General features: G+C 39.1%; 1 protein-coding gene across 1 annotated transcript; it reads right to left on the reverse strand.

Moving 5' to 3' along the window:
* Positions 1-532: 532 nt before the first annotated feature.
* Positions 533-8,186, reverse strand: RAD51AP2 (RAD51 associated protein 2). Its single transcript, XM_090280719.1, is given in 3 exon segments — positions 533-690; positions 4,594-4,674; positions 5,018-8,186. Coding segments are annotated over 3 exon segments (3,408 nt in total).
* Positions 8,187-10,685: the final 2,499 nt, after the last annotated feature.

Consider the following 10,685-nt stretch of genomic DNA (forward strand, 5'->3'; position numbering starts at 1 on the left):
AAAGTTCACCCAATCTGCTACTGTTTCAAAATTTCAATGTTAGTTTTTTGCACACTGTTCCTCCCACCCTGTTTGTAAGGAACCAAAACATTAGATCTGGGAAACAGCAAAGATTTCACTACACCTCAAATGCAGAACATCTATGAAACAGGAAAATGCTGGTTTTTTAAACAGAAGCGGATAAGATTCATTTGCCTTTTTAAGAGTCAGAGATGTTTTTTGAGAAAACTAAAAGCTATACTGATCTACTCCACAAAAGCATTATCTATATATGAATAAATTATAAAAATAAGTTGGCATGTTTATAAGATCACAAAATCTTTTCGTGTATACATTGTTAATGACACAAAAACATCAATAAAATATTATATAACATTTAAAGATAATTAGATAATTCACACACACACACACACAAACACAGTCCTCTCCATACTTTGTAATAAAGAAAGCCCCAAATCCCCAACATAGAAAAAAACGTTTATCCAAAGAAAGAAACAAAAGATTAATAATTGTTATGACATTTTTTGAAATATTAAAGTCCAGTATCTTCTTTTAAGTCCTCATAACATATTTACTTTAGATAAGGATGAAGTTGCTTAAGCTTAGCTCTTCTTGATAAACCAACTCTGATTGGCCGACTGCAGGTCTTAAGAGGTAGTACTCTTGAAATTCCATATGAAAAATTACTACCTGAAAATATAAGACAATAAAAGTATTTAAGGGATAAAAATTACTCATAGTGTCTAAGCTGACTTTTAATCGTACTGGCAACATTTACTGAGTCACTGAGCCGAGTGCTTCAAATGAGTTAGTTTACTTGATCCTATCTCCATTTTTTAAATGTGGGAACCTCAGCACAAAAGTTAAGTAACATGGCCAATATAAATTACAAACGAAATAAAATTATCATTCCAGTCAGGCAGTGTGACTTAATAACAACAACAAAACTATATGGATTTTAATTTTTAATTGATTTTAGAGAGAGGGAAGGAGAGAGAGAAAATTTGTTGTTCCATTTATTTATTCATTCATTGGTTGATTCTTGTATGTGCCCTGACCAGGGATTGAACCCTCAAGCTTGGTGTATTGGGGTGATGCTCTAATAAACTGAGCTGCCTGACCAGGTCCAATATAGATTTTAAAGTTAACTTGATATAGTGGCCTTAAACACCATATCATTTTTTTTATTAGAAGCTAAACAACTAAGCTATACTGTTAGTGATTATATTTGGCTCCTAATAGAGATTATTATCAATAATAGAGGACAAATGTCATTTTTAAAACAATTCAAGACATTTCATGAAGATTTATCTGTTGCTAAATCAGTTAATCAAATAGGATCAACTACCCTTGATAATAAAATATAACAATACCTCTAATTTTCGGAGTGCTTTGTTTTTAAAAATGTATCAAGCTTTCATCAAGCTTTAATGAATTAGTATGACCTCAATATAAAGAGCACATTATACTAAAAATAGTGTAATCAATATAACTTTAAATCTGACAAAAGGTAAACAGCATAATTTCTACTAAGTTTAACTACACAGAATGTGTATCTATGTAAACAATAATAAAATAAAATGCAAATTTTAACTATGTAAATAGGGAGGAAACAATATAATGTAACTATAAATCAGCTTATGATACTTTAGTCAACATTAAAATTATACTTATTTATAAAAATTAAGAAAAAATATTGCCAGTTTTTAATTTTTTAAACAAAAAAGGATTGTCCAAATGAACCAAAGTTGTGGCATGATGTCTAATACAGTAGATTTAGTTATAACTTAAGTAATATCAGCAATTTATGCCAAGTGTACTTCTTCATTGAGATTATTTCAGAATAAAGCTATGATTTGACTATTTGATTACTTTTTCAACATATAGCTTTCCTTTTTTTATATTCTAATATAATAGATACTTCTGGTAATTTTGCAACTAGTAGTAAATCACTAAACCGTCGTCGTCGGCAGCCGTCCGTCTCGAGAGACGATGGTGTAGCTTCTTAAGAGTCTATCTGCACCGCCGAGAATGGCTGTGCAGTCCGACTCGGGAGTGACATGGTAGTATCTGTCTCCTCCGGTGTTGAATCGACATCTTGCGATGACGCTGAAGCTACAGAGCCTGGGCAGGGTAATATGGAGGGTCTGCTGTTGCCCATGCAGCAGACCCCCTCTCTCTTCGCAGCTGAAGGGTCCAAGGGAAAGACGGAGTCAATACAGCTTGGCTTCAGGTGTGCCGCAGGAGTTGCCGGTGTTGACTACAACGTCAAACCGCCTTAGGGACTCCGGCTCCGGATTTTCTGTCGGGGTTTACTCCCTTAGCCTTTCCCCTGAAGAGGTATGCCGCGAGGCAGCGGAGGTTTTTTGGAGTCAGAGTTTTCCTTCTCTGATGTACCCTGACTGGAAGATCGAACCAGCGACACTTAGCTCGCAGGCCGACGCTCAATCCACTGAGCTAAACCAGCCAGGGCGAAAATCACTAAACCAATTTCTATCAATAGTAGGGCATTTGCAAAGCATATGCCCTAAACCAGTCATTAAGTTGTGGTTGTGAGAGTGGGCTTTTTTGTCACCCTGGGTTTCCTACCTTTTTATTAAATAAATCACGAACCCTTTTATTGTTGCTATACCCTGGATTAACATATTGCTTTTATCACTTAACAACTCTAAATATTCAAGCATACTACCAGAAATTATTCATTTTAAAAATCAATGTTTAAAAAAGTTATGAAATTTATTAGTTGTCTTTTAGAAATGATACTAACTCAGTTGCTTTCTAATCCTTGCAACTCCAAGTGTAGGCCACAGGCCAGCAGCAACTACATTTGCTAGGAGCAAATGCAGAATCGGAGGGCCTACCACACGACAGAATCAAAATCCTTTAACAAGACACCCCGGTCATTTGCATGTGCTTTACACTTAGGAGAGGACTGATGCTAAATAATATAGAAGTACACAGCCCACTGGCTGGATGGCTTATAACACAAGCTCAAAATAATTCCAAAATACCTGCCTTCTCCGAACAGAAAAGAGAGAGACACAAAGAGTGACAGGATGTTACTGGAGATTTACGTGGTCAGAAACCCTAACTGAAGGCACCATGATGACAAGCGGGTAAGTATCAAAAACGTTTCAGGACAACCAGGAGTTTCCCAACGCCTTTAACTTCACGCCACATAAGCAGGTCTTTCCCCCACTTCCCAGTGCCTCTCAACTTTTCCTTCACACAAGCCTCAGACAGATTTCCCACTTTTATGCACTTTGAAAGGAAATCCAAGAAACTATCCTAGTTATAATCTTAAATAGTTCTGGCCAACCTCACACATTATTTTTCATATTTTATAATAACGAGGCACTTTTCCTTGAGAAGAGACAATACAGTATCATGGGTTCAATTATTTTCAACAAATGTAACATTTCCAATTTGCACACATAATTTAATCTTCTTTATACATTTCATTATCACAGTTATAATCATGATGACAACTATGAGTGCATGTTTCACTCAGTCTCAAAATTAACCCAAGTTCATCCTTGCTTTCTGTCCTAGAAGGAAGACCTCCTATGTTTTCTGGCTAATTCTGCCACTTCTTTTAGTCTCATAAAGTATTGTTCCCTCACGTAGTCCCTTTATTCAGGGGAGAAGAGGCTACCTGTGGGCTTTTGATCTTCCAGGACTTGGATTAATTTTTAACATTATCTTATTGTAAGCCAAGAAAAAAAGGTAAAAGACACATTTCTGAAGTGTTGACTAAAGTACAAGGGACAGCATTCTACTGATGAGAAGCCAAGAAAATGTGAGAAATGACGAATGACTGAGGGCGTTTTGGTAAATATATTTCACCTACATCATTATTGTTTTTAGATCTGGTCTGGTTGTGTCATATCAGCAGTTTCTAACCAAATCAAAATTGAGTCATTTGGAAAACAGTTCCCTAATGTCAAGCCTACCTGTCTCATGCCATAAATAAAACACTTCCTGTGTTTTATTCTGATATTATAGACCTCTTAAGCAAATGATGAAGTTGGTTGTTTAACTTTTAATTAGTTTTATTTGTGTAACAGTAATCAAAACTTTAAATTCCATAGTGATGTTAATACCTAAATGATACTAAGTTTTTAAATAACTAAATAAAATGTTTATGTAAAGAGCCTCATAATAGTTAAAAAGTAGAGAACACTGATGATAGTTACATTATTTAGGAGTAACATCTCATCAATAGAAATTCAACTTAGATAAACACCTTTTTGATTTTGCCAATTAATATTACATATATTAGATTTGTATATTAGACATCTGTAACACCTATCTTATTACATACTTATTGCAATGCATTCTTGAAAATATTTAAATAGTTTTAAAGAGAACATTTTGCAATAATATTCTAAATCTAATATCCTGAAATGGCATTTTTATTTTTAGCCAGTTTTTAACTATTAGAATTTGCTTCAGTAAATTATTAATGCTTACAAAAGTACTAAATCGTTGTATTTATTTTCTAACATCCTAAGCATAGTCCCCTCATACTAATAATGCAAGAATGAAATAATCATCCTAGAAGGTATTCTAGAAAATAACAAAAAATCTTACCTCCTTTCAGCAAATACATTTTTTCTTCCTTAAATTCATCAGAGAAAAAGGCAGGTCTTTTAGGTGCAGTTTTCTCACAATCTGAAAATAAAGATCAATATGTTAAAGCAAAAAGTAACTTTCATATAAAATGTTAATAATAAGCAAATTATGTCTTCAAAAGTATTCTACCCATTGGTTCCTAATATTTAGATAAATGAAGCAGGATGCTTCAAAGCTCCTTTTGAAACTTTATCACTTGTTCTCTTCAACTTCAGTAAATTATTTAATGTTTGAATAGTTTTTATAGAAAATATTGTGCATTAATAACCATTGTTTTACTTTATCTCCTTTTTGTCAAAATTATATATTTGGCCTACACAGGGGAAAAAAGCAGCAATTTTTTTCTATCATAAGCAAAAACATTTTGAAACTAATTTTATACCTTTCTCAGAAGTAGAAGAGAGTAATTCTTCCTCTGATGTTCTTAAACAGCAGTGTTTATTAGGAACTTCCTGTTTTCTATTTCTGGGTACTGTTTCCCATTTAAACAAACGCTGGTGTCTTTTATGCATATTAGGACCTGCTATAGTATCACAGATCAAAGAAGATGCGCTTATTTTGTTGTCTGTACATTTGTTGTCTGTCATTTCCAAATCTTTTTTCATCTTTGTTTTTACTTCCTCAACATCATTATTTTCTCCAAAGTGATTTTCTTGCCCATTGTTTGTTTCCCCAGCGCTTAGAATTTCATTTTCCTTACTGATTTCATGAAACATACGAAGTTCTTCAAGTACTAAATTGAATTTACTCTTCATCTCAAAGTCTTTGCCTATTGTCCTAGTTTCAGCTGATAAACACTTGGCAGTTAAGTCCTGAAAACATTCATTGTTCCTTACACTCAGATCAGTTTCAAACTGATGTTTAACACATTCTGTAGAGTCATTCCTTGGATGAAAATGCTCTAAATTAGCTAATTCACTTTCTTGCAAAATACTCTCATATTCATTTCTGTCAGCTAGATTATTTTGATTAACATATTTAGTTTCCTCCACATTTACTGTCTTCATTATGGAAACTGGATGCACAAAAAAAATGTCATCCAAACTATTTTTGTCTTCTTTTTCAATCTTAGTATCTTTATGAACTTGGCAATTGTATGTTAAACTTTGTGCTGTGACTTTTTCTTCCTCCTTCAAAATTAAGTCATGTTTTTGTGCTTCAATTTCACTTCTTAGTAAGCTCCCAAAATTTTGCACCTGAGTTATAATCATGTTATGGGTTTGTTCAGTATATTTTGTGTAGCGGCTTGTCAGTATGGCCTGTGGCCTAATGTTGAAGAAATCTTCAAATATGCACTTTAAATCAAAGTTACTGATTTTATTATGCTCCTGTTTCCTTTCAGCATCTAAATTTTGGTTGTACATATTTATTTCATAAAATTTTGTGAACTGAGGAAGAGACTTAATGTGTATTTTCGCACGTGTATTGATATTATAGTGAGCCCAATTTTTCACATCCACGACTTGTTCAGGACAAGTCTTACTCTTGTAACTAATTTCTTTTGCATCCATGTCATCAAAGTCCATTAAAACTGTATTTTTAGTTGTCATATGAAAGGAATTGATGTTTTTTTTCTTAGGTACTTCAAAAAGTTGTTCAGTTTTAAATAGCTTTTTTCCCCCTAACATACATTTCATATTATCTCCTAATGGTCTTAAAACAGTTGAAGTACTTCCTAGGTATACAATATGATTTTTCACTATAATATTTTTTGGGTAATTCATTTTCCATTTGAAAATGCATCCCTCTTTTAATTTAGAATCATTTTCAGTTCCAGTTAAAGAGTCAACGTTACTGAGCAGAGAAGCTTTGTTGCTTTTCAATATGATATTTAGAGGTTTTGAAACACTGGTTTGTAAATATATGCATAAGATGTTATTATTTCTATTGACATTTATATTCCTAATTATTAGATTTTGAACATCGTCAGTTTGCTTTAGACACTTCAAAATTTTATGCCAAGCTAAAATGCTATTATCTTCTTCATCTTCTGAAATACTTTTATGGAAATAAATATTTTCTGTAATGAAATGCTCAAAAATATTGCTTAAATAAAAGTCTTTTGGTGTAGTATATTGCAACTGTAGTATATTATTGTTTTCTCCTTTACCATTTAACCAAAAAAAATTCATTAAAGCTTTTTGGCGACCCAGTGCTCCTATCATGAGAAGCTTTGCTTGTGCTTCATGTGCAGTCATGGCTTTTGTATTACACCAATCTTCTTTGCTTAAAACACCTATTTCTGATAACTGGAGCAAATTCCACTTTTCTCCAGTTATTGTCATATTTTCACATTTAGTTTTGTAATTATGCACAACCCAACTGTTTTCCCTATTTTTTCTCAAAATACGTCTAATGTAATAGTCCCAGCTTTGAGGTTTTTCTAAACTGGTAGACATGTAACTGTCCAGACACGTTTCTGCTTCCTCCCAGTTTGCATTTTGTAGCTTTATAGTCAAATTTTTGTCGGGCTCTCTTACATCAGAGCCGATACCGCTGTGGTTATAGTCCAGCAAACCGGTCACGTGGTTTCCCCTCACACAAATACTTTGGTTGCTGACCGACTGATGGTTACTTTCATAACCTTCAGGAAAAATATTTTCAGCATCAACAATTTTTTTATCACCCAGTAACTTTGGCTTCTTAACAGTCAGCCTATTCTGGGAGCAGCACATGTTTGTGAAACCCGTAACATACGTGTCATTTCTGTCATTCGTGTTCTTTGCCATTTCCTTTAAATGAACAGGGGGCATTTTCCTTTTTAAATCGGCTGGAAACCCGGGGATACGTATTGTGCTGCTATCTTTAAAATGGCTGGGTTTGGCAATTTTCATGCTGGGCTGGCGGTGAGATGCTGGAAAGTTATTTTCTCTTGTATTTGATGGTGTAATGCCGTCAGCTTTACATCTGGTCTTACTGTCATGAAATGCTGGTTTAGTTTCCTCGTAAAAGGTAACGTCCAGCAATAGATTTTCTGTCTGTTTTCTGAAACTGTTGTCTTTCTGACTATGGTCTCTATACGGTTTTCCAGCCTCGGTTTTAACTCTTTGTGTGCCGTCTCCTGAGACGTGGGACGGAAGCTGAGCGACCTCAGCGCGGGGCCTGTCACCGTGGGGCACACTGAAAACCTTGTCGCACAGCCCTGGTTCAGACGACCCTCCGGAAGCCCTCAGACCAGACTCAGATCCTTGTGAGGGGGGAGACTGCGGACAGCCTGTCGTCTGCCATTTGCCCCTTTGGCCTCCCAGATTGCTCCCCCGCTCCCCACTGGCGGATTTCTCCACGCACAAGTCCGTGGGGTCATCGAAAATCACGTCAGCTGCAACGAGCTGCGGCTTGAAGGGTCTGGGCGGCAGTTCCCACTCTTTTTCCGCCTCAGACAAGCGAGGCACCAAAGGCAGCCTCCACCCCACCTCAGGGGCACCGCCAGGCTCCTCAAGACGGAGCCGCTTACTACTCGGGGGCTGGGAATCAGTATCTTCAGGCGGCGGGGAAGGGGAGGCCGGCTCCCTGAGCTCGGCAAGCTGGGGCGTGAGGCGCGCGGACGACATGACTGAGAACTGAGGGATCTGTCCCCGGTTTCTGTCACGTTCTAGCGTTTTTGCGGTGCTAAGCAACTCCGCCTCATCCCAGGGCCACCCCACCCACGCGCCTGACACACCGCGGACACGCCCCTCGAGACCGGCCTCAGCCTCGGCTATATAGCCGGCCTCGCCGACCACGCCCCCTTCGGACCCGCGTTTGACCACGCCCAGACCACGCCCAGACCACACCCCTCCTCAGGGCCGTCTCCCTTAAAGCCCGGAATCCCGTTGGCCGGCCTGCCGTTAGGAGGCTTAATTTTAGCTCCTATTGCTAACACCGAGACTGTAGCTGGTCTAAATGTTTTCTTCCCTCGGTCAGAATTAAGGAGAAAAGTCAGAATCTCTATTATTTTTTCTCATTTGTGAAGGGAAACAGCTTTATTTTTAAAATTCTGAAATTCTATGTTTTCCTCATAAGTGGCTTCCCTACGGTGGCGACCGGCATCCTGTCCGGGAACGTCTGTCTCGCAGTTGTGTGAGCACCAGACCAAATCCGTGACTGGGAAAACCTTTTAAAATGCAGTTAATCGTCTCAGTGGCCCTCGAACTCAGATTCCCACTTTACTAAATGTGTTTTGGGGGAAGAAGGCACTGGTCCTTAACGGTCCTTCCTGAAACAACACTATTTCAGGGTGTGGAGATTCTTACCCAGGAGATCATCCACCTTGGCTTTAAAACTGTAGAAAAAGTTTTCCTGGCTGCTGGGGGGTTTCTTTCCCCGGTATTGTGGGGCAAAGTCACTTAAAAGAGAAAAACGACATGTTTCAACGATTCCGTTTCTTGTAAACAGAAATAATAATATCGTTCTGACCCACACCTAACACATTTTGTAAACGTTATCTTTCTTTTGCTTCCATCATTTCCTAACATAACTTATTGATTATCTCCAGTTCATTCGGATTTCTGTCAGTGCCATCGCCATAAAGGGATTTTCAGAGTCTTTATGACTCTAACACACACGTGTATCAAGGAACGTCATGACTACTCAGGAAACCAAACACCTCAGTCCCCTTGAGGATGGTTTCCAAGTTGGCGAGTTTTATGTCTCCCGGTGAAAACGCGTAAGAACGACGGTCCCGTGCACCCGGGAGCCTGGACGGCGACATGTGACCGTCACAGGATCTCAGGCAGCGCGGCGTTGACCAGCCTCCTGTCTCAGAAACACCCTGAGATAGATTGAGATTCCAGTTCTGGGCATTTGCGATGATATCCCTCCGGCTTTTTAAATTCCTCCCGAGGAATATGAGCTGAAATCTGTAGGAAGCCTGGCCGTCCGAGCGCCCCGCCAACACTCTAAATAAGAATGTGGCCGTGGCTCCGATGGCCCGCCAGGGAGTCCTCAGCTCCTGGACATCTTCAATCTGAGGGCGTTTGTTATCCCAGATTCTCCCCAAGTCTTCATTCCATTCGAACGCGATCTGTTCTCTGCCCGGGACCCGCCCGGAAGGACGGGCCTGCCCAGCTGTGGCCGGTGGGGTCGGTCCCCTAACACGGTATTAGCCACACGCTTTCTATCTGGAACGTAGACGCCGTGGCTTCGAGATTCTAGATGGATTTGTCACTTGGTGCCGGAGGGTGGGGCTGCCACCCAAGTTCTTCCAAGTTCATCGACACAACACGGCTGGCTACCCCGCGGCCCTGAAGTTCTCCCCATGCCTTAAGTATATACACAGCCCTTCCAGAACGTCAGGCCTCCGCCGAGGCTGGCTCATGCAACTGAAGTTGAACCCCAGGATCTAGGCGGCCTCGGGAGCGGGAGGTTTTCAGTAGAAAATCAAATGTGACCTAAGCCCCAGAAAAATCGAGCCCTGCTTTCTCGGAGACTAAGCGAGTGGAGAAAGAGTTCTCGCGTTGGACAGAGAGGCAGACGTCAAGGTGAACTCATCAGAAAAGTCATTGATCCGAGGGATGGGGCTGCAGGAAGAGCGAGCCAGTCGGGATGAACACCACGTAGGGTCCGGAAGAAACTAACGGATTTTTTTTAAAAACACTAAATCGAAATAGAGCTGACAACACAATGAGTAACTCATAATATCAATCCTGAATGTAATATACGCCCCAGAATGTCTCTAGTTGTGAAGAACCAGTCTGGTCCATTCTTCGTAACTGAACTCAGCACGTTCTCTACCTGCTGAGAGGAGAACTGATGATGACGGACGGATGTAACCGATGCCATGACTCCCTCGGGCAGACTTTTGAAGGAGTCTTGCAGGAAGGGAGCCAAGAGCATAGAAAATGGGGAAGGAATGTAGCGGGGGGGTGGGGGGGGGCGAGGACAGGCAGTTAGTTGTTTGCCCCTTGCAGTGCTTTGTCACCCAATTCTATGAGAGAACAATTTTTTCCCTAATTGTTAAAAGTTTCTCACAGATAACTATGCCTCATGAGAAAAAATATAGCATGAGGACACGCTTAGTTTTGCAATGTAATCTGACAAATATTCGTTATATACATAATGTTTGTTATCTT

The sequence above is a fragment of the Furipterus horrens genome, unplaced genomic scaffold (genome assembly GCF_987537825.1).
Source record: "Furipterus horrens unplaced genomic scaffold, mFurHor1.1.pri manual_scaffold_6, whole genome shotgun sequence".
Taxonomy (NCBI): Eukaryota; Metazoa; Chordata; class Mammalia; order Chiroptera; family Furipteridae; genus Furipterus; species Furipterus horrens.